The following is a 25039-nucleotide window of genomic DNA, read 5'->3' on the forward strand; positions in this document are numbered from 1 at the left end:
GATCCCACAGCAAAATCTGGGTGAACTCAGTAAATCTAGAACACAGAGAGTAATTCAGACCTCCTGCATAACATGCATAGACATTAAATTGTTTCCTGCCTTCATTTCAGGGATGGGGAAGAAACAGCTGTCCCTGAACTTCTTTTAAGGGCATCATGAGTTACAAACAGCAGCATCCCCAGCTAGTATGAGTCCCACTGAAGTAAACTTTCTGTTCACATGGGGGAAATATTCCTACTGGTGATAAAAACCATTTTGCTAGGTTTAATCAGAAGTGAAAAGGAATTTGAGAATGTTCCCTTTGAGCCACATCATCCACTGCTAATTCAGGGTGGGCCCAGCAACAAGGGTAATAAAAAATGTCCTTAGTAACAGAGGAAGAGAAATGGCAATTAAGTGTATTTGCAACCTAATGTGGAAGACTTACTCTTAATTAAGACAATATGAATAAAAGAAATGGAACAAGGAAAAAAATAGAAGAAAATAGCATGGGAAATGAAAGTAACCCAAGCAGTGAAATTTAACATTGATTTACTTAGAGTGGTTGCTATATACATATAAATCCATGGGCATAAGCTGAATGCAAAGGTTGAGAAATATGCTTGACAATGACTTCTGTAACAAAACAACAAATAAAGAAACAAGACAGTAAGTGTCAAAAAAGCCAATGCAGCTTGCTTGAGGAAACCAATAAATAACGGAAAACAAAGGATGAACTCAATATTAGAACTAAACATTCAGTGATTGGTTGGACACAGGACTATTTAAAATGTTTGTAAATCACAGCATGTTGAAATAGAACTCGATTCTCTAATTAACCATGCTCATGCTGAAAAGTTATAATTGGCAAGAATGCCACCAATTTCTATACATTTGGGGAATAATTTATGACACAATATTGAAAATGGAGTCAAACATACCGACCTGCTCACATCAGGAAACCTGATGGGAAAGTAAATAACTTGGCACTTAGGTCTGATGATGCTTTCCAGATCCTTGGGTCTGTGATCAGGAATCAGCTTCATAAATTTTCCAATAGAGGTGAGAAATGACTCCATGTTAAAAATCGAGTTGAATACCACCACGTCAGCCACCAGGCTGTAAAGGGAAGGGATAAAAGCAAACGATGAACCCACAGTAATTCATAGTTATCTTTTATAAGCCTAAAACCTCTGTGTTAATCAGAGTTTATACTGTACTTGGGTTTGCAAAGAACTCTACACTTCCCATCAGTATTTACTACATCGCTTCTAATAGATAAGTTAGTTTCATTCCCATTCCATCATGGTAGGTTAGATTGCTGGCATCAGGGAGGAAAGGTAAGAGAGGAATTAAATGATTTATTGGGTTCTTATGAGGCTTCAAGCAAAGTTTATTTATTTTTTATTTTTTTGCAGTGTCAGGATTTTCTATATTATCAACAACAGTAAGTACAACAGGACCTTTTCCTTTGTGGCCCAAATGCCCATGTCGGATTTCTATGTCAGTGACACATATCATTTTACGCCATACTGTTGACTACAGAACACATGCCATACTTTTCAGTACCTTCAAGGAGAGTAGTTCAGATAAAGCTATTTCACATGAGAGCATACCTTTCAACGTGTGGTTAAAGTCTATTTCTTGTTTAATCGTTTCTTCAAGAAATCATTAGGTTTTTTAAAGTTCTGGAACTACACAGGAAGGATTATATGGGATCTCTACAAATAACTTATTTTACGATTAGAATATATTTGGGGTAGTCAAAGAAGAGGGGCCACAACACCATGGGCCTTTAACATTAAACAAAATAAATAGATTATCTATTACTTTTGATGGAAAGATTGTGTTCCTCCCCTTACTATTTTTTAAATACAAATAATCCAAAATACATCGTTATAAGGAAATGTGAAAACAAATTTTAAGTGTCATAAATATGTCAGCATTGTTCAGAACTGCCTAGAACATTTTGTTGAAGAACAATGAACACAAATGATAACTATGGGCAAGCCGGATAAAACCTGAATATGCAGCATGTTCCCTTTATGAGTCAAAAAAACTGACTTAATAAATAACTGTTTTGATTTTTTAACATGGTCCTCTTTGCTTTAAGCAATGATTCCATGTCAGTCTCACTGTCACTGGAACTCAGTAAAATGCACACAAATGTTTTAGTGAGAAGGTACATAAGCCCAAATAGCAGTTAGTTTGATTTCACCTTGAAAGTGACAAATCAAGAAAAGTCCATAAAAAGACACAAAAGTCCATAAATCTATAAAACACAAATTAATAGGCAGAGCTCACAGAATAGGAATATCATAGCAAACCCTCCATTTACTGAGGGCAGCCAAAGTTCCTATTATTAATACACAGCAGAATGAAAAACCTACAAAGGAATGTTGAATTGCCACCTTTATGCCTCCCCTGCAAAACTGTTTTTCCCTACAAGTATTTTTTTTTTTTTTAGTTGCAACCTAGTGGAAATTTGGGGGTAGGGGTGAGAACAGCATGGATAATACAAAAGAATGTCACAGAAGTGCTGACACAATACCAAGCAATAAGGAAGCCAATATAATAATATACCAAAAGTTGAAGGATGTTTTACAGCTAGTCTGTTTTCACCATATGTCACATATTGTAATAGCGACCCACAGGTCATAATATACAGTTATGACATGTGTTCATAAGTCAGAGGGTTAGTGAAACCTCTATTTAAGGTGAGTGCTTATGCCAGTCACCTCTGAGGTCCTTAACTGCCACTCGGTCAGGAAAGAAATCCGACAGTGCCAACAAAAGCAGAAGTCAGCAAGAAAACTAAAGAAACATTTGAGGAAGCAAGACTCATACTTTTCAAAGAGAATCTGAAACAGGACTGCCTTCTGACACTCTTATTTGTCCTCTGGACAACGGCAAACCATTTTTTTCTCATTAAGAGTCCAACCAATGATTGAGTCTACTTCTTTCTCCCAGAGCTTGTCTATCAGTTTACCCTCTTGAGAAGAGCAATGCTGGAAAATCATGTATGAGCTTTTATAGTCTCATTCCTTTTGAGGAAAAGCAATCTTTTATAAAATAGACGAGGGGCAGTGAGCTAAAATTTTTTATAGATATCTGCCCTCATAGGGCATGCAACCCAACTACTTATACTCTTAAAAACCCAGTCTATGCTAAATTAAAGATCCAAGACAGTCTACAGAAATATTCTTTTCATGCACTTCCTCTCTGATATGAGTGGGTGTAACTTCCATTAACTTTAAAGCCACCCATAAAGGGAAAAATAGACTTAATTTTTTTCCCCAGTTATTTCTCAGGGGTAATAAACACACACTATCTGAGGAAAAGAATGATGCTAATTCAAGAAATCAAAAGAATATTACAAATGTTTTCCATATTGATAAAGCACAAAATGATTTTATTTTTGTTTTTAAAACATATTTCCCTTCTCAGTTTCAATATAAAATAAAGTATTTTAATTTTATTATGAAATTTTAAAACGGTTGCTTTTTTATGAGACATTTGACGTGAAGCAGTTCCACTCTATTTTGATGGCACTGCTACTTCACAATTGAAGCAGCTTGTAAAAATGATTGCAGGAAAACATTTACAAAATACTCGAAACACAGAAATATTACCATATAGTTGTTTTCCTATGTCAACTAAACTATGGAATATGCTTGTAAGAGTTGGGAGTCTGTTTAAAGACATCATCAATCCCAATTGCTAATAACATTAAAAAAGGTAAGATGTATCCAATCACTGCCAACCTGATTCTATTCTATTGCTGCAGTTATATGAATAGGATCCAATACCAAAGCTGTTTCAGAGTTGTTATTAACTTCTTTCATTAACTAAGCTTCAAGAGATACACTTTGTTGAAGTAACAACAGAGATGGACCATCACCTTTGAAATGTCATGGTATTTTAAGGCTGTGCAATTTCAGAGGACTCAATGAGGGGAAAAAAAAAAAAAAAAGCCCAACCACCTAAAGATTCATTTTCCATAGTTTCCTCTTACAAACAATAAAAAAAAAAAAGGACAAAAACTCCTTGCTCTAATATGCTCTAATTTTTATTTCTTCCTCTGTAAATTTTTATGTTGACTTCAGCTGGATATACTGAAAGTGGTTGGTAAATGAAAACTAACTGTTCTTTTTAAAAAGTATTGTTTAAACAATACATGATGGAATCAAGGGGTGAAGAAGGTCTCTTGTCGACATTTTGATTCTGTTTTAAATGTTGTAGAAAATAGGTAACTTGTTCAACATATATTTAGATTGTTACACACGTGTATTTTAAAAGGGATTAGCCGTTTTCATACCTATATATCTGTATAGATATATAGTAAAGGCACAAGCAATTACTACCATGTAAGGTATGTTTAAACATACACACCTACTTTAAGAAGTTTTTAAAATAAGTGTACGGTAGGTCTCCAGATTTAAAAGCTAACTATAAAAAAAGGGGGGGCAGGGATCCCTGGGTGGCGCAGCGGTTTGGTGCCTGCCTTTGGCCCAGGGCGTGATCCTGGAGACCCGGGATCGAATCCCACGTTGGGCTCCAGGTGCATGGAGCCTGCTTCTCCCTCAGCCTATGTCTCTGCCTCTCTCTCTCTCTCTCTCTCTCTCTCTCTCTCTCTCTCTCTATCATAAATAAATAAAAATTTTTTTTAGAAAAAGGGGGGGGCAAAGGTCTAAATATAATGATATAATCTATACCTACCATGAGAGAATTTGGTTGTAACCATATTGGAAATCCCTCTCTTGACATTTCTTGACAGGATATACCAATTGGTTCTCATGGAAGTACAGAATCTTTTTCAATTTTCCAAGGTCAGGCCGAAGGGCAGCCAGTTCGGTCAGGTTCAGCACTGAGCTTGCAAAGAGGATCCTAGGAAACAAGGAAATTAAAGTTTACTGACCCAAGCATGCGTGAAGTGGTCATCCTTCACCTTTCTCCCCTTTTCCCTCTTCCTACCCCAAGAAAAACATATCCCCTATAGGGACACATCAATAGTTATGCCTTAATACCATGTAGCAGCATTCTAAGTTTTGATCTCTTAAAAAGCAGCTGCTAAGAACTATAAAAGCCATGAATCTCATCGGTCTTCTCAGCTCAGTTACTGGGAGATGCAAAAAAAAAAAAAAAAAAAAAAAAAAAAAAGCCGGATGGATTTTATTGAAAAAGGCAAGAAAAGCTCTATCTGAAGGACAAATGGAACAAAGATAAGGCTGACTGGGGAATACTTTGCTTGCCAGTTTCATTACACTTTACTTCTTTATGCAACCAACTACTGAAATCCAATATATGAGCAGGAATGGCACATGTTCATGTTATGACATAAACCCTTTTGATTTATGCAATAGACTTATCAAGTGTGGTCTTTTTTTTTTCTTGGCATGTTTTATTCACTGTCCCTCTCCTTCTCCCCACCCCTTTATTTTAACCATCCTGCAATATTTCGTGTTTTTTAAAAAATACTTTATCCTCCATTACTGGGCTGTTAATGGCATCAGACGTGTCAACTATAAAACTCCTTATATAAAACATAAATATTAAAAAAGGAAGAAAGCTATTCCTTATCTTTGTGAAAAAAAAGGCCCCTGAAAGCTTACCTACCATGTTTATAAATGAAACTGTGTCTTTACTTATTCACTCCACAAACATTTACCAAATGCCTGTGTGCCAGAGTCTAACCAGGAAGAACAGAAAAGATGAAACAAGAGAGCCCACCACGATAAATGCTGCCTGCAACAGGGACATTAGCAAGGAATTAAGAGGAACAAACAAGAAAGGAGTAATAACTATCTAGGACAACCTGGAAATGTTTCCCTAATGAGGTATACCACATATGGACACAAAAGAGGGACAAATTACAGTTTCTGAATAGCTGAAGACATTTCAATGGCACAATTTTGATGTAATGCCACCTTTATAACATAATGTAGCATCATTTGACCCTTACAGTTTTAATTCCCATTCTAAAAAATGAGGATCAAGAAGGTTAAGAGTTTTTGTGTTTATTTTCCCCCTGGAATCACATTGGTAGAGAGTAGCAAAGCAGAAACTCCTGGTCTTCTAGGCTTGACGTACTTTTCATTATACCATGGATATGAATTGGTTGTGGGCCACTTACACTGCAAATGCTTTTTTCTGTACTTAATTAATACAAAATATTATACTTGTTATTACCATGATTACAACTACTATAAATTTTCCCTTGCTGACAAGCCAAATGGCTAACTTCAGGTGTTTATATGATCTGCAGCACTAGCCTTTCACATAAGAAGAAGGATTACATGATAAGTGCGTATATCATAAATAGGAATTCTAGTGTCTTCTTCATGGACTAAAATAGGCACATAAGACCAAAAGGCAGTGATCTCTCTTTAAGCCCATACTGCTATATTAATGTCATGGTTTAATGCTTTGAAGTAAAAAATCTTACAAAGGAGATGTATTTATTTTTTTAATTGTCTATTGGTACTCAACCAAAGCAAATAGAAAAACTGTGATGAAAGAATGCCCTATTTTGTCCAAAAATATTCCCACCACCACAATCAAGTATAAGCCTTTCTAAAACTGCAGAGATGGAAAATTCTGCAATATGAAGATATCTGCTTATCTACAAATCTGATCCTTAGTAGAGAGAATAATAAAATATTAATCTCAATCAATCAATATTTTCCTTAAAAGAAAATGGATGATGACTTGTGGGTCTAATTATTCAGTAATACCCCTACTCTCCCTCCATACAATACTATTGTAAGCAATGACTCATTCTTACTCATGAGACCTGAGCAAGGTTTTTCACACGCAAGGCCAAAAAATTCATTAAATGCAGCTCCCATATTACTTATTAACTACAAAGAAAAAAATTGTACCTTAATGGACAAATTTGGTAGACATCAATTTACCCAAGTCATCAAACTTAATATGAACAATAATAGGACAAGTGATAAGTATTTCCCAGTGTGATACACTGACAAAGATACAAATCACCAGCGTAGTATTCCTGCCAAAAATGCCTGATCTGAATTTGGTCATGAGGAGACAATCAGATAAAAAATCTGCAAAATAACAGGGCTTGATTTCCAGAAATGTTAGTGGCATAAAGAAAAAAAAATCTAGATTAAAGGAAAATGGACACCAAGACAAAATGCAATGTGTGATTCTTGATTGGGACAAGACAGTTATAAATGACATTATGAGGACAATAGTGAAACTCTGAATATGGACTCAGTTAAAGACTGTAAATTTTTATCAATTAAATTTCTTAATGTAATAATTTTATTATGGTCATTTTTGAGAATCTACTTATTCTTAGGAGACACACTGAATTATTTACACGTGAATTGTCACCATCTCTATGACCAATTCTTACATGGTTCAGTTAAAAGGCTACTAATAACAATAAATATTCCTATGTATATATTTGCATAGAGATAAAAAATATATAAAATGTTAATCTAGTCGATTAATCTAGATGAATGGTATATTGTAACTCACTGGCCTAACTTCAAATTTTTGTTTTGTTACACATTTACAAAATTACAAATTTGAGGAAATATGCATTAAATGGCAGTAAGTAGAAGGGAAAAATACATTCCATAAAAAATAAACTCATTATATATGTATTTCTAGTCATAATCCAATTGTTAATTTCCTACATGAAAATTATCCTCAGAATGGACCATCTGTAGCAAATGTTTAACCAAGAAGAGTCCTTCACTATACTCCTACCATACACCTCCTCTCCTTACTCTACCTGCTAGCTGATCCATAATTAAGAGATTCAGATCCAAAGTTGAGCCTTCCAAATAAAACCCCCTAAATGAAATAATGTAATACATTCAGAAGTGAAATGACAATGATCTTCATAATATTAACCATTTGGGACTGCCCAGACCAACACTTCCTTCAGTTTGTTCAATCATTAACAGGAAAATCCTTTTATTTTTATAACTGATCTTGAAATAGCCCTCACAATTTCTAAATTATAGAAATTACCTCCATCATTAGGAAAACATTTCCTCTTCACTTTTTCACTTGTAAAATAGTAGTTAAATTGGACAAGAAGAAGTTCCAGAAATATTTAAGTCAGTGGCACCCAAAAAGAAGTCATGAATATGCCCACGAAAGAAATGCAGGTAAGATTCGCAGGCAATTTTTACTTTGCCCCTTTTCAACAATTTAAAAAAAAAAAAAAGTTAATGCAGTGAATGACATCACTCAATCAGCAGCTAACCCCTAGGCTTCCAATGTTCATCTTGCCTCAGGTATTATTTAAGCAATAAATCCTAACAAGGTGAGCCTTATCATCCCACACTGTGTCTCTGACAGGAAAGGGCACAAGGTGATAGCAAAAACCACTAGGAAGAAGATAATTCCTGACAGCTGCTGCTTGAGCACAAGTTAAATTGAACAGTTTATCTCAGCATGAAGATGTTATAAGGTTTTATGTTTAATATTTTTAAATTAACATAAAAACAGAGAAAGCAGTTATGCAATCTTTCACAAACATGACATACTACAATCACTGTATAAGCTGGATTAGTACTTATTACCATGCTACTACAGAATTAAGCTGTTTTTAGACCACCAAAGAGCTTTAAATTGCAACTTTTGTCTCTGTAAGAGAAACCTATATTTAAAATGTCTGCTAAATTCAAATTAACAGCTACACCATTAGCTTATACCATCTCACCAAAAGTCTAAGTAAGCTGCTATTATAACCGTCTAACCAAAATGGCTCTGTGCTGTAAGCCACTGTATCCATATATATGTTTCAATTGTTTCCAATGCACATTATATCTACAAACTGAGGCATATTTGCTCAAGGAATCCAAAATCATTCAACGTAATGAAATACAAGATTAGAGATTTTATATTTTTCTGGCTCAGTTTGAATAAACTAATTATTTGCCTTTTACTCTATTCTCTTAATACATAAAAAGAGATGCTGAAATATACCTAAGCAAGCGTGTGAAGAGTGAGCCACTATTATCACAATGCACACTTTTATTATCTTAAATGGTATGGAAGGGAAGTGAAATGAGAAACAGAAAGTAGGCATTCAATATTCCAACCACCACCATGCAATCTACTAATCATACTTCATGAACTAAGTTATCTCAACTGACTCCGTGAACTCTTTTCAATGGCCCCTTCCACCCCCAAAAACAATTTATCACATTTATCAATAATGGGATACAGTACACAATTTAACACAGATACTGATTTGGGTTGAATTCTCAAATAATTTTTTTGCAGGGCTTCAGTAAGTCTTTGACAAAAGAGTCAATTCCATTCTTCCAGTTGTGTCTCCTTGCTCAGTAACTAAACTCCTTGTCCAGACTCATGTAGCTCGGCCTCATTAACAAAGTCTTTGTTGTTCCACTGCTGCTTATCTTGATTCTTGCTCCTTGATATAGACTGTCTAGAATTCTAGATTCTATACTTTCTGTGGTACAGTGTTTTCTGTGATGATAGAAGTGTTTTGTATCTGTAGTATCCAATATAGTGGCAGCTAGCTACATATGACTATGGAGAACTTGAAACGTAGCTAGCGCAAGGGAAGAACTAAATTTTAAATTGACTATAGCTTGATAATTTAAGCATAAACTAAACAGCCATAAAGTAATGGGTACTGTACTGGAAAGTACAGCTCCAGGTGGACCAAATTTCCTCAATCCAATACTTCACCCATGATACCTGAAAACAATGTCTCACTGAACTGCTTTTCTCATGGAGACCCCTGACCTGCTTGTGAAAACCTAATTTCTAAGTTCCTCCTGACTTGCTGAATTTCATCTACCAGGTTCTCTAATCCTGGAATGGCATTATTTTTTTTTCCTCCTGCTAATGAGAAAGCACACGCTCACAACAGAAAATGTTTTAAGTACAAAAATATATATATATAAATTAAGTGAATGTCACCTGCAACCACTCCAAAAAAGAGCCACTATTAGCCAGTATATATTGAGGATCTATTATTTGCAAGGCACTTGGCTAAATGATGGACATAAGATGGAAAATAAAGTAGCTAAGGCAAAAAGAAAAATGGCAGGTGGAGGAACTGAATAAGGACCCAGGAGACTAGGGACACCTGGGTGGCTCAGTGGTTGGGTGTCTGCCTTCGGCTCAGGGAGTGATCCCGGAGTTCCGGGATCGAGTCCTACATTGGGCTTCCTGCATGGAGCCTGCTTCTCCCTCTGCCTGGGTCTCTGCCTGTCTCTCTCTCTCTCTCTCTCTCTCTGGGTCTCTGCTTCTCTCTCTCTGTCTCTCTATGAATAAAATCTTTAAAAAAAAAAAAAAAAGGACCCAGGAGGCTGAAGGAATTTGCTCAATGAAAAAGTGGCCAAAGAGGATAATTCTGGAAGTCTCTGGAAGAAAAGACTTTATCAAGAGAATAATTTTGGATATAGTGGTAAGAGCAATGGAAAAGAGACTGAGGATTTTTAAGAAGGGAAATGCCAAAGTTATATATGCATATTGAGTATATTCATTTTATTCTTTTCACTTTGTAGTATGTATACATTATTGCATAGTTTTTTTTTTTGCTTTTAACACTTAACCTGCTGTTTTACTATGTAAAAACTTATTTCTGAAACATATGATTTTTGACAGATTTCATGATATGATGCGTCACAGTATCTTCAACCAGGGCGTGACTCTTATATTCACATATTTATAAAGTTTAAACACTCTTTTGTATAGTCTCTCGTATTTCTATGACATTTGTTTATGTATTTCGTAAGATGTTTTATTACTTTTTAGTATCAGAAAACTTTACGCTAACTACTGTATGGAGAACATACTGTAAGGAATCCCTTGGGAAGACAGGAGAACAGTAAGGCGAAGAGAAAAGAAGTGATGGTGGCTTGGGTCAAGATGGTAGTGCTGGAAGTGATGAGAAGGAGCCAACAGTTTGCTGATGAACCGGATATAAGAAGTGAAAGAGAGGAATGCTATCATTTCCTTCACTTTGTCACTTCCAAAGTGTGGTGATAATGTTTTAATATAATAGGAGCTCAATACACATATATGCATAGATGAAAATTATTTCCAAATCCTTCAAAAAGTCTTTGGCTTAAATATATATTTCTTTAATTTGTAAAACCTGTGTAGAATGATAACAGAGTTCTAATACTCATTAATCATTGATATGCAAAATTCATTTTAACACACTATGCTTTAGTTGTCAGCTACTTCATCTTAATTAGACCATTTCTACTGCATGTTTAAATGCTGTGGACTTTCAAAAACCTTCAAGAACATGTATAACAAAATGTTTCCATTTGCTAAAACAATTAAAAATACAAGATGGAAGTCTTATCTAAAGGGAATGGAAATGTAGTCATTTAATATCCAGGTTCCTGTGATGGGTAATTTACAGGCTGTTAAAGAGAGTATCCAGCTTCCCAAAAGCTGTCCCACAGGGTAGCATCATGTAATCAGTTTTGCTTTTCTCCTCCACCATATAATGTTCCTTTTCTGTGCTTATCATTATGGCCAAAAGAATACTGTGTAAAGAACACTTGTCCAGAAGGCAGGGAATCAAAGTCTGTAGGTGGGACATGCCACTGAACAAATTCTCCGAGTGGTTTCTTAATACATATCCACTCCACAGTCATCAGCACTCTGACCTGCCTTACAGCTGCCTAAGGAGATAAATTATACATATATACATATGTGTATATATATATATATATATATATATATATATACATAATAAGCTTTTATAGCTAAAGGAGCCACTTAAATTCAGGTGTCTCAAATTATTCAGGCTAACTCTCAAGTCTTTTAATTCTTGGTATTGTGTCTAATCCATAAAAGACACCCAGTAATTATGTTGTAACAAGAAAGGAAGAAACAGGGAGGGAGTGTGTGTCTAGAAAAAAAATAAAGAAATAAAGAAATAAAGAAATAAATCGAAATTTTTACTGTGTATACTTAAACACTTTTGATGTAGTCTGGGACTAGAATCTATTAAAAGTATTCTTGTAAGACACAAAGGAATATAAATCACTCAGACCATTTATAGATAGATCTGTTTTAAACAATCTATCAATTAGTATACAAATCAAAATATTGTTAAGTCTTGACAAACTAAGGAGTACAAGATAACACCCCTGTTCCAAAAGAGCTGAAAGTATAACTGGTAAAATAAGCCATAATACAGGAAACACTACATAACAATCAAAAAGAGGAGTTCTAGCTCTGTCCTGCACAAGAAATGTGACAAAGCAGGGCAAGACGGATTATAAATAAAGGGAGAGGAACTAAAGACCATCCGTTCAGAGGAGGAAAACAAAATGAAGAGTAGTGGAAGATCAGGAAGGGTCACGTTCATGGAGGGTATCAAAGGAGTCCTGGGTCCTGAGGTCTTGGATCTGGAATGGTCATTGCTACTTGAATTCAGTAATAGGAGGGATGGTTGCTTAAAGTTTAGAGTTTGAAAAGAAGTAAGTAATCAAATAAAACTGGAAAGGTGTTCCTTCCATCAGACCTAGAAGCACCCAAATATAGCATAACAAGTTTGCCAAGTTCACACTTTATCTGTTAGCAATACAGGGATCCACAGTACGTTTATAATTATAGTAATGATGTTTTATTTCTTTTTATTATCCTTAACTAAGACAATGGTGAATGCTCCTTGGCTGAGAAAAATGGTAGTAAAATGAGAGGGTGAGTTATCAAAGTATCACCATCACCACCACTCTCAAAATAAGAAAGGTTGTTCTATACATATCTAAAGATAAAACCATTTTGTTTAAAACCATGCCTGTCCAACAGCTATGTGATCATATTCTAAAGGAAGACAAGGAACCATGAGTAATGCAAGAGTTTTTTTTTTAACATATATCATCTAATTTAATCATTCTAAGAGATGTGTCTTCTTATTTCCAGTTTACTAATTAAGAATTAAAGCACGAGAGGTTTGGTTAAGTGCTAAGGCAATAGCAGTTACTAAGAGGCAGAGAGGAGTTCCAAATCCAAGTCGATCTGGACCCAAAGCCTCTATTTTTTTCAGTTATTCCACACTGATTTTGAGTCATCTAAGATTAGAATGTGACTCAATGGTTCCTGTTAACTGTACTTCTCATTATCATCTGTGTTTGAGAAGTAAAAATATAAATGGCATAAAGAATGGCATAAATGGCATAAAAAATATAAATGGCATAAATAAAACTGAGTAGTTTTATTTCACCCCTTCATTCAGCATATATTTACTGAGTGATTACACTGTTAGATAAACTGTGGAAAGCTAGTGACCATCAGTGAAGGATCTCCTGGAGACATGCAATCGAGGTGGCCACTCCAAGTCAGCCTACTGGAATAACAAGGATGTGGTCAGGCACTGGGATAGAGAAAAGTGGCTGATATTAAAAGCAATGGAGATAACAGCAATAGTGACTTGGTTACAGGAGGGCAGGCTAAGGGTAACACCAAGGTTTCTAGCTTGTGCAATCAGATGGGCAATGGTAACATTCCTTAATACAAAAGGAGAAAACAGATTAGTGGTTGGAATAGAGAAGAAATGAAGGGACGGGTTCTACAAATGTGGAATGTAAGTGGAGTGCCCAGTACGTAACTAAAGATAACAGATAATAGACTGATAAAAGAAAGTGCATTGGAGATTCAATTGAGCTAAAAGACCTGGTCACCAAATGTGTTCATTAAAAAACGTGGGCTCTGGTTTGTTACATAATTTTACATATCTTTCCTACATGTTTCTCCAATAGTCACAGGTTATCTTATTTTCTCCTAGTAAAGTATATACATTCTTTGATGAGAAAAATTCGATCTACTATTCTTTTCTTTAGTATCCTATAGTTTCCCTATCATGATAGGTACCACTCTGGATTTTAAATTCTCTTAGGACACGCCCTATATCTTCCTTGTTCACTATCCTATCTTGGATGCTCAAAAAATGTTTTGAATTAAGTGAATGAACAGATGGATGAGTCAGTCATTTGTAACCTTAATGACACAGAGAAAATCAAACTGGTTGATTTTCTGCATACAGTCGAGTGTTCAATATGGTATTTAGTCTTTACCATTAAAAACAAATTGGGAAGCAACTCACGTCCCGTTGGGAAGCATCTCACGTATAGAAAACACTTACCTTCTACCTTGAGCACACAACACGAGTCTAGGATTAATTATTTGATGTCACTTTTGATCGAACTCGTTACTTTTTCTTTGAGTCCCTAATAATATCTCAGGCACTGTTCTCTGCATCATCATCCTAAAATATCAAGGACTCATGATATGATCCATAGAAAAGGAACTCTTGGGGAAAGGTAGGTGTCAACCTGGTACAAAGATCAGGAGTGTACAGTATCATGATAATAATTTCTGTTATCTTCAGGGATTCATGATCATAGGCTTTGAAGAACTAAGTCAATTAATGTGCAAAGCACACCTAACTTGCTGAGTGTGCTGGGAACACTTCATATGGTGTTTTATCTCCATAAACTAATATAATTAGTATGTGAAATATTTATAATTCACCTCATGATTAATCTATTGTAGACTATTCCTTAACAGCAGCATATTATTTTATATTGGAATGTTCTTTGCCCTTTAGTCCATGGCACTCATGGAGTTCATTTCCAAATATTATAAAGTTGGAAGACCAGAAGTCCAAGGTAATGGAAATAGGTCCTATCACTACTCTAACCCAATACTACCTATGTTGTTAAGATTACACACGTTTAAGGACACACTGACCAGTCAAGCCAAAAAGACTACCACTCAAATAAATACATAAAGCTCAGATCAGGCACAAGCCTGAGAAACAAACTACAGACAAACACAGAGTGGCTTTTTGATATTATCATCCTCGGCTTGAATATTATGACACAAGAATAGTTAAAACAATCATAACAACAACAACAACAATAATAACTGCCTCCTGATATATCAAGTAAACTACTCCTGAAAACCATGGAAAGTAAGGTATTTCGTGCCCAAATAACGAATAAGCTAACAGGGAAAAATATGGTAACTTGCTATTTTTACTGAGTCACATCTACCGCTAAAATTAACAAGCACAAAATAAAGTGCTTCCTAAATATTCAGTCTTTCTATAATCGGTCATAAGACCTAAATTTTTTGGTTCTTGTGAGTATTTGTTTTAAATTTGCTTCCCAGAATCCTGTAGTCTATTGAGCTGTTCTATCATTTGATTTGTGACATTTTGTTGTTATGCTTCTCATAGAGATTATCCCTGTGTTTTGATTATTTCTCCTATGTTTGTTTTGGCAAGTCAAAGGCAGTTCTTTGAAATCTTCCCTGAATTTGGCGCTTAATATGCCATTTGAAGAAATACCTCCCCACAAATAATTTAGTTAGTATCCCTAATGTTTTGCTATTTTACACATCACTTTAATTATAAGGGAATCACTAGTTAACTAATTACAAAAGTCAAAGCCAGCAAAATATACTGTACACAGTAGGCACTCAAAAAGTATCTGGGACAGTGAAATATTAAATAATATAGTACTTGGGCAGCCCAGGTGGCTCAGTGGTTTAGCACTGCCTTCAACCCAGGGCGTAATCCTGGAGACCCAGGATCGAGTCCCACGTTGGGCTCCCTGAGTGGAGCCTGCTTCTCCCTCTGCCTGTGTCTCTGCCTTTCTCTCTCTCTCTCTCCTCTCTGTGTTTCTCATGAATAAATAAAATCTTAAAAATAAATAAATAAATAGATAGATAGATAGATAGATAGATAGATTGATAGATAGTACATATGCAGTAGGAAAAGAATCTGGAAGTGAGAGTCCCAAGACAGTGTCCTGTTCTTTCATACCTTTTTTTTTTGAGATGAGATTTTTATAAATGTTGATCTATTAATACTGTTTCTTTCTCATCAAGCCAACAACGTAAAATTCTATGAATGTGCTTCCCAGTCTATATCAACAAGGGAAAACCATCTGAAAGCCAGCTTTTTAAAAACTAAAACTTCCTATTTTAATAGAATAAAATGAAAATTTAAAAATCTACGCAGCTAAGTCTCACAAATGAAAACATTTTTTTCACATGCTTCCCTGGATCACAACTTAAATAATTGTCCTTTTTTTTTTAAAGTAACTAATATTTACATAGGTACAGGAGGAAAAAACAGATGAAAAGTACAAAATATTATATAAACAATATTGGTAAGATGATCTAAAAATGGAGTCTTAGTGTCATTCAACACAACCTCATGGCATGGTAACTTTCTGAGATGTGTTTTTCATGGTCTCACCCTTCCTTGATAACCACACTGTATGTAGGACTCACTAAATATGACAGCTCATAAAATGCCTCAGGCCACATTCGCTTACCAGATGACTGAGGAACATGAAATGAGGTCACCTGCTCTGGGTTAGCCAGTCAGAGGCAAAGATGAGCTTAGGATAAAGTCAGTGACAGAAAGGAAAGCCAGTCATGGGTTTTGCTTGTGAGTTTGCCTTTTAATTCCAAAGGTGGGAACAACTTCAAGTTTGACATTGGGATTAAAACAATCTCCGTTTAATGGGGAAAAAAAGCCCATTCACTGAGAGGAAAAAAAAAAACAACAGAAAAACTACCTTTGACCTGTTCTTCCCTTTCTCGCCACACAAAACAGAGAGAAAGTACTTGAACATGAGTGTAAATATGCGCTACAACCTCCCTACAAATATCTTGGATCTCAATGCTATTTGAATTTTCCATTGACTGTACCCGAAGGTCACATGCCATAGATTACCTAAAAGCCATCCAATGCCTCCTTCCACCATGTAAGACATTTTCACATAGCCTAGCAGGGACGGATCTCTTCCCAGTCAGTTCTTTCCTTTCTTCCCTTTTGTATTTGTATATATTCGTGGTCTGGGAATGTCAGGAAATACATAGAATGCCACAGGAGAAGCAAGAAAGTAACCTCAGACCTGGCCTGCGAGAGCCAGAAATGCTGTAAAGGAGATAACGCTTGAGACGGACCTTAAAAGACGAAGAAAATTTCCAGTTTGGTATGTGTGAAAGGCAGCGATTGGAAAGGGGGAAGATTATGAGTTTCTGTTAATATTGCAGAGAAAAAACAAATATCTAGGACTATAAATATCTGTATTCTATTCAGGTAAGCAAATATTGAGCATATTTATATATATGAAATATATATTTTAAATACATATATATATATATTTTAGGATTGTATTTATTTATTCATGAGAGACAGAGACAGAGAGAGAGGCAGAGACACAGGCGGAGGGAGAAGCAGGCTCCATGCAGGGAGCCCAATGTGGGACTCAATCCCAGGACTCCAGGATCAGGTCCTGGGCTGAAGGCGGCGCTAAACCGCTGAGACCCCAGAGCTGCCCTACATATATATTTCATATATATATATATATATATATATATATATATATATATATAAAGATAAGGGATAATAAGATAAGATAGACTTGACATTTGACATCCTGCTCTTCATCTTTGTATTTTGGCACCGGAAATATAAACAAAGGGCTGAAGTTATAGGAGAGTTAACATTTGATGTTTTACATAACTTTGGTTGAATCCCCAAATTCGTATACACTGCTATTATTACTCATTATTAGAGATTCCAATTCATCACACGTAAATTTCATGACAAACTGCTCCCTTCCTAAGTGCCCAAAGTTAAACACACTCAGATGGGACATTCTTTTTTTTTTTTTAAACTTTTTTTTATTTGTTTATGATAATCACAGAGAGAGAGAGGCAGAGACACAGGCAGAGGGAGAAGCAGGCTCCAGGCACCGGAAGCCCGACGTGGGATTCAATCCCGGGTCTCCAGGGTCGCGCCCCGGGCCAAAGGCAGGCGTCAAACCGCTGCGCCACCCAAGGATCCCAGATGGGACATTCTAATAACTTTTTTTTGTAATAATTCCTTGACTTAAAAAAAAGAGAAAACACTTAAAAGAAACGTCAGTATTTTGCCTCTCCATAGGATTCAGTAACAAGGCGAGATTCTCCCAAGAATATTCCAACAGTCCTTGAAAAACTAAGACTGTCACAAAACCTGAGCATCTGGCAACTCTGCCACCATGAAGTATCCATATGGAAGAGACCAAAATGTGTCAAAGTACCCAAAACGATTTTGGAGAGTGTAGAAGATAGAATAAATAATTCAGTATCGTCAACACTTTCAACAGCAGGTAGTGGATATGCTACCTGCTTCTATAATGTGCCAGAATGTAACATAAGTGTGTGAGGCTGTGTGTGTATGTGCGTGTGAGAGGAAGGCAGAAAGAATATGAGTATACATGAGGCGAAAAACCATTTTTATATAGAAATATTCCTTAGGTAGTTCTCTTTGTAGGGGCATCGGATCTCTGTAAGCACAGGTTTATAGATATACAGAAGAAAAAAATAGAGTCAATGAAAATTTACTTTTAAGATAAACATAGCAACAAATATATTACTTCAGAGTCAATGAAAAAAACTGCATTAACTTAACATTATGGTTGAAACTGTATGTGCAAAAAAACTCAGAAAATCCAAAATTATGGTTCCCTCAGCAACCATAACTGTGTCCTCATGCATATATGAGTATTTTGCATTACTGTAATGATGATACATTTCAGCCTTAATATCAGTTTATGCAATGTGACTGAATTAGGATTCTTTTGGGAACTATAAAACTTTGAATTTCTGGACTTTTGTGAATGTAAAATCTTAACCGTAAAGTTACATTAATATAGGGTGGAGTCTTGCATTTTATTTTCTAGCATTTAAAAAAAACAATTAAGAGTGAATGGTTCACAATATTAAAGTAGTAAAGGATTAGCTGATTTGTAATAATACCAAAAAACTTGATACAGAGCCTAATTCCTTAAAATAGGGATATACAAACTACAAACAAAAAGAAAAGTCCCTCTGAAGATTAATCAAAGAACAGGCAAGACATTTTTCCAGGAGTGAGTAAGTTTTACTTTTTCTATAAAACATTAGTTTCTGATTAAAAGGTACTTTCATTCAACCATATTTCAACATGAATATAAATACCAACAGCTGAAATAATTCTCTTACTATATCTTCCTGCATCTTATCAAGAAAAGATGAGTATTAAAATGGTGCCCTATATTTTCAAGAGAAAAGCTGGTTGAAAGTCAGTTTTCCTTCTTATAGGTGTAACATGGCAGGATATAACTTATAAGATGAAACTATATTATGCCACTAACTACTTTTTGATCATGGGTTTGTGGCTCTTTCAAAATATAGTTCACAAAGAAATAAATACACAGTAATCAAGTTAAGCTCCAGGAGGAGGTAAATTGTTTTACACAATTACTTAGTGCTATACAGCCACCGAGTAATTGGAAGATGAAGTAAACAGCCGTGGCATGATAGGTTCAGGAGAGAAGAGTCAAAAGCACATTTGTTTAGGAAAAAATTATAAATATTTCCATGCAGGGACGCCTGGGTGGCTCGGTGGTTGAGCATCTGCCTTTGTCTCGGGTCGGGATCCTGGGGTCCTGAGATCAAGTCCTCCATCAGGCTCCCCAGGAAGCCTACTTCTCCCTCTGCCTATGTTTCTGCCTCTCTCTCTGTATCTCTCATGAATAAATAAATAAAATCTTAAAAAACAAAACAAATATTTCCATGCAGGTATGATTTTCAACGGGCCTCAAAAAACTGATCAGTAGTTTTTCACAACAATGAAGATATTCCAGATAGACAGAGGAACCTATAGAAAGATCCAGAAATAAAAGTGGTCAACATCCTTTTGGAGAACAGAGACTTTATAGCTGAAGAGGTGGTTCATAAAGGAGGAGCTGTGAAAGGAAGAGCTGCAAATGCAGATTACAGATATACTGTAGAGGACCTTGAAGGCAAGGAGGACAAGTCTTGACTGCAAGGTATAGGCAGTAGGAAGACACTCAAGTTTCATAACCAAGGAGGCTATGCTTTCTGGGAGAAGAGAAACAGAAAGCAAAAGAAGGTTCAACAAAACCCCCAAGCAGAGACAGCAGAAGTAGTAAAGACTGAAGACAAGGGAACTAGTTCTGAGATTATTATAATAACCCAGACATGTTGCAGCAAAGTCTGGAAAAAATGTGATAACAGTAAGACATAAAAAGAGGAGAAAGGATTAGAAGGTGCTTGTGAGATTTTGAGATATAGGAACTGTTGGAAAATTGTGCATCGATAAAAATACAAAAAATTAAGGGTGGTATCTGATGTGAGGACAATGAATAACTGAGTACTGATCAGTAAATCTTCAGTGTAAGGTATCAGGTTCCATAGAATCACACATTCCCTTCAATAAAAAGTTAAGAGTCTTCAAAGGTGCAGATTACAGGAATAAAAACAATTCTGTTTTTTATATGTAATCGACAAACCCATACTTTCACTCTCTCTCTCTCTCTTTTTTTTTTTTTCCTTCTAGGGTTGTGAAGGTAATGGCACCCATTATACAAATAAGAAAACTGAGGCTCAGCCAAGATGACTCCCCAAACCTCACACAGGATTGTCGTGGCAAGGTTAGGCTGGAGATATGGCTTTTGAAGTCTTTGGTATAGAAGTTATTTTGAAATTATAAATAAGTTCATCCAAAAAATGTGAAGATAAAAAGATAAGTGAGTTGTGTGCAGAACCATGGGGAAAAACTAGAAGCACAGAGCAGTGATCACTGAATAGCCCAAGAGATGACAAGGATGCCTAGGAAAGTGCTACAGATCCTGGCACTCAACAGGTAGGTACTCAATGCATCTGTGCCATCAACAGCTAAAAAGGAGACAGCACTAAACAGGGGTTTTGTATCTGCAGTAGATGGAGAGATTATTTCTCAAGCTTTCTCAAGGCAATCACTTTTCTCAAAGAAATTCCTACACATAATTCCAATATGTAAAATGCATTAAAAAAAAAACACTGAGTAAACCAAGGATAGGTGGTCTGGAGCATCACCTAACTTGAACGCTCTTCCTTCTCTTCACAACTCTTCCTTTGCACATATATTACATAGCCACCCCTAAGAGAAAATACTGGAAATCCTTTAAGTTGGTCATAAGAGTGTTATAATTTGAGTTTGGTGCAGAAGAAAGCAACAGCTGGTCTGAACAAATCAAATCAAAATCAACAACTGACCTGCCTAGACTTGATTTCTAACTAGACTTTCCATTGCCATGTTCTTCCAGTAGCTGGGATATTTCATTAATGCTTTCATGGATTTCTCCATGGCCAACAACTTTCTTCACTTATGAGCCACATCATCAGATCATTTGGACATCACAGCTGTATACTACAGAAATGGCACATTTAATTGAGTCAACCACCTGCAGCTTTCTTGTTCCAATAACTGTCACAGAACCTCTCCACTTGCTGCATCTTGTAACTGGTCATGCCACGTGATTGCACATATAAGTCAGTGAGAATAAGAATGGCATAATGTCAGGAGGTCGGTATTAAAGAAGTGAATACCCTAATTTGATATCTTAGAGGAAAGCAGTTGTATATTTTAATCATGTTAACGGTAACACGTATGACAAAGGAAAGGATCTGAATGATCCTAGAATCGACAAAATGAAAGAGTTATTGAGCCCCTTTAAACAGCAGACTCACACTGTTGTTCCACTTTTATATAAATTGTAAGTGAAAAATTCAGTCCAATTGGATAGTAAAAAACAGTAATCATATAAAAAAACATCCAGCCCAACCAAGTAGTAAAAACAGTAATCATTATAAGATTTTATTATGGCAGTACCTTTATACAAATATGAAGTAATATATAAAGAAAATCACAGGCTGATTCTTGGATAATTTATTCAAGGAGTAAGTTATGAAAATTCATCAATAAGTAGAATAAATGAGGCAACTCAAAAACAGCTCACCATAGATTCTATTTATGCAACTCCAATTTTAATTTAGTCTGTATTGATGGACTCTTTTATTTCATGTGTTACAGTCATGTTAAACTAGACACAACATGCACTGCATCTACAGCCTACACAGTACAAAGACGTCTGGACGTGACACAGACAGTCATTCCTTTTGCTTCAAGCGATAAATAGTTCAGTTGTAAAAAGGATTTTTAAAACTGAACAAAAATCAGTGAATATTTTTTTAAAGTAACCACGTGCATTAAAATTTTTCTTTTACTCTCTTATAATTTGTAATTTGTCTTTGGAAGAAACCATGCTGTCATTGTCCTGGGTATCCTCGGGTCTCTGCAAAAAGAGGCCACAAGGAAAGAGAATAGAGACGGGCAGAGGCCTGGTCCTCAGACAGTGTACACGCCAAAGGAGCAGAGCCACCTATAGCACTTGCCATCAAAGAGAGTGAGCCAGTCAAAGGAACTAAGTCCAAAGGGTATAACTTGGGCCAGACATAGGTTGAATGCAATGAATAAAGAAGAGTGAGGATTCCAAGAAGTCCCATTCAGAAGTCAGGAGGTGACCCTGGAAAATCTTGTACAAAATCTGACTAGGAATACGCAAGGGATAAGATTGGCAGGAACTAAGAAAGGCGTCAACAAGGACCCTTCTGCAGGGGCCTATGGGATGAAGGGGAATCATCCAAGGGAAGAGGGAAACTAAGAACAGGAAACCAGGTCATGTCAGCTAAAACTGGCAAGTACAGGAAGAAAGAAGATGGGAAAGCAGGAAAGTGAGGGCCTAGGGCTGATACCATGGCAACTGGCAACAGAGGACCAGCAGGGTGGAGGGTCAACTGATAGAAAGCAGGGGTCTAAATAGCTGTGCACATGAATCCAAGTATGGGATGGATAAAGCTAACTCCAGGTCCCATTCATCAATGGATCTGAGGCTAAAGATGCATCGGAGACCCAGGTAAGAATGGCTCAGGTATTAGGCAAAGCAGACCAGCAGGCAGGGGCATCCACAGATCTGACTGGGCCGAGTTAAGGGAAGCACAGGCTTGGAACAAGCTAAGAGTGTATAAACAACAGAAAAGAGAACGCAAAAAGGCTTCTGAATTATAATATATGAACTTGGTAAAAACTACAAAGCAAGCCCAGAATATGAAAATATAGATTTATCTGAAAGACAATTAAGAACTCTATTTTTACAAAAACCAGGATCTTCAAGAAAATTAAGAATAAAATGAAAACTTCTTAAAGTACAACATAATGAGTATACTATTATCACAATACTATAAGACTAGATATACAGGAGAAGAATATAAGGAAGTAAGACTCTAAGGTATAGCAGCTGCCCAACTGGGATTGTATGGATTTCCACGTTTTATCTCCAAGTGTCCTATCGTGTGACTATATATTACTCTTTTAATAAAAGTGAAAGTATCCATTATAAAACTTCTAATAACAAGCATGCCTAGTACCGTTCCAATAATCTGATTTAAATAATTTCAATGTATTTCTTGGGTAAGCACTGAAGTCCTTGTAAAATCTCCAAAAATTAGAAATCCCTATACATAATTTGTACATCACTATAAGGTAAAGTTAATCTAAATAAACAATTTAAAATTTCCATTTTAAAAAATTTTTCTTTACTTTTAGATATAAGAAATATGTTCTAATAGCACCTCTACACAACAGTAGGGAAAATGAAATCAAAGGAAGCATTGTCATGTGCTGCAATGCAAATTATTTAGGAAACAGTGCTAGAGACTGCATGTTGTTGAAGGGCAAGAATCACGTCATCTCCGCATCTGACGAAATTCCACAATGCACAGATACCCTGCTTACCAATTGTATTCACTAACATTTAAACTAGGATTGTGATTAAGAACATGGATGCCGAAGGCAGACCATCTGAAGGTCCCATGGACTCTTACAGCAGAATTCGCAGGAGGGCCCACCCCCTAGGTCTACCACGGGATCTGAGTGAGGGAACACGACACGGGTCTGATCATGGAATCTGAGGGCACATCACCAGCATCTGTGACGGGATCTGGGGGAGGGCATACCACCCAGGTCTACCGCAGGCTCTGGGGGAACATGACCTGCACCACCAACTACTAGCTATGTGATCTTGGGCAAGTTTACTGACCCTCTGTTTGACTCAGTTTCCTTATGTGATACATGTGGCTAATAACAGTGCTCTTCTAATAGGGTGGCATAAGGATATGTGAAGTATTTAGACTAACGCTTCCCACAGCGTAAGCACTCTACAAGCAATGGAGACTATTTGCCATGATTATTGATCAATTCTGTTTTTGGAATAAAATTCCAATTAAACGGTGAATCAAAGTTCAAACTATAGCAATACTGGTAAGTTCCCTTATTCATCACTCTACAGTTTATACTCTCATGTTTGTTTTCATCATACAAGATATCACTTACCAAAATTATTATTAGAAAACTCTCTCACAAATGAACAGCATTAGACTTGGTTACTCTTGATCTTTAGGCAACAGTCATTTTCCAGGGCCACTGCAGTTAACTAAGCCCTAGGCTTCCTAGAATCTAGTGAAAGAACATTTTGTCAGTCTTCCTTCCAAACACAGTGTGTGAGAATCCAATTTGGTTAAATTTTGGATTGTTGGCAATTGTAAGCTCATCTGGGAGTAATTTTTCTCCCTGGATGACTTGAGCTTGAGCTGGGAGAGGAAAAATTAAATTCTTTTTATTGCCAAAATCATTATATGGACTTCCTTTGAAGTCTTTTGCAATGAATACAGTGTCCTGTGTACACCAGCCACCCAATTCTCAGAACTCCCAAGTAAGCGGTCCATCAATTCAGTTCAAATTATATTTTATATGCTACTTTGGTGCTAAGATTAATTTGAGGGAGGGGGAGAGATAACATTTTTAAAAGATTCTGATTGGGTTCATACTTCAGTTTTTAAAGTACGGTTCAGGTCAGATCAGAGTTAAACAAGGTTAAGTTGAGGTCATTTCACATTTTGGTTTGTGGTAGTTTGCTCGGTATACACTTAGCACGTTCATATTGATTATGAACATGATGCTGATACTAAAGAGAATACCTACTTTTAGAATTTCAGGGCTACCCATCATGCTAATGGCTCTCAGATGTGGGCTTCAAACCTAGATTTTTCACTCAACTTTCAGATAGATATTCAACTGTCTCTTGGAAATTTTCATGTGGAATAGCCCATTGGCACCCTAAATTTG

General features: G+C 36.2%; 1 protein-coding gene across 9 annotated transcripts in view; it reads right to left on the minus strand.

Moving 5' to 3' along the window:
- Window positions 1–25039, minus strand: part of LOC129495548 (glycosyltransferase-like domain-containing protein 1) — a 388336-nt gene that overhangs the window by 194091 nt on the left and 169206 nt on the right. For all 9 annotated transcript variants that reach the window (XM_055303172.1, XM_055303177.1, XM_055303178.1 and 6 more), the window contains 2 exons: window positions 4699–4866; window positions 925–1098 (listed from right to left, as the gene is read on the minus strand). In XM_055303172.1, the coding sequence (XP_055159147.1) occupies window positions 925–1098; window positions 4699–4866 (342 nt within the window). The remainder of the gene's footprint in view (window positions 1–924; window positions 1099–4698; window positions 4867–25039) is intronic.

The sequence above is a fragment of the Nyctereutes procyonoides genome, unplaced genomic scaffold (genome assembly GCF_905146905.1).
Source record: "Nyctereutes procyonoides isolate TBG_1078 unplaced genomic scaffold, NYPRO_anot_genome, whole genome shotgun sequence".
Taxonomy (NCBI): Eukaryota; Metazoa; Chordata; class Mammalia; order Carnivora; family Canidae; genus Nyctereutes; species Nyctereutes procyonoides.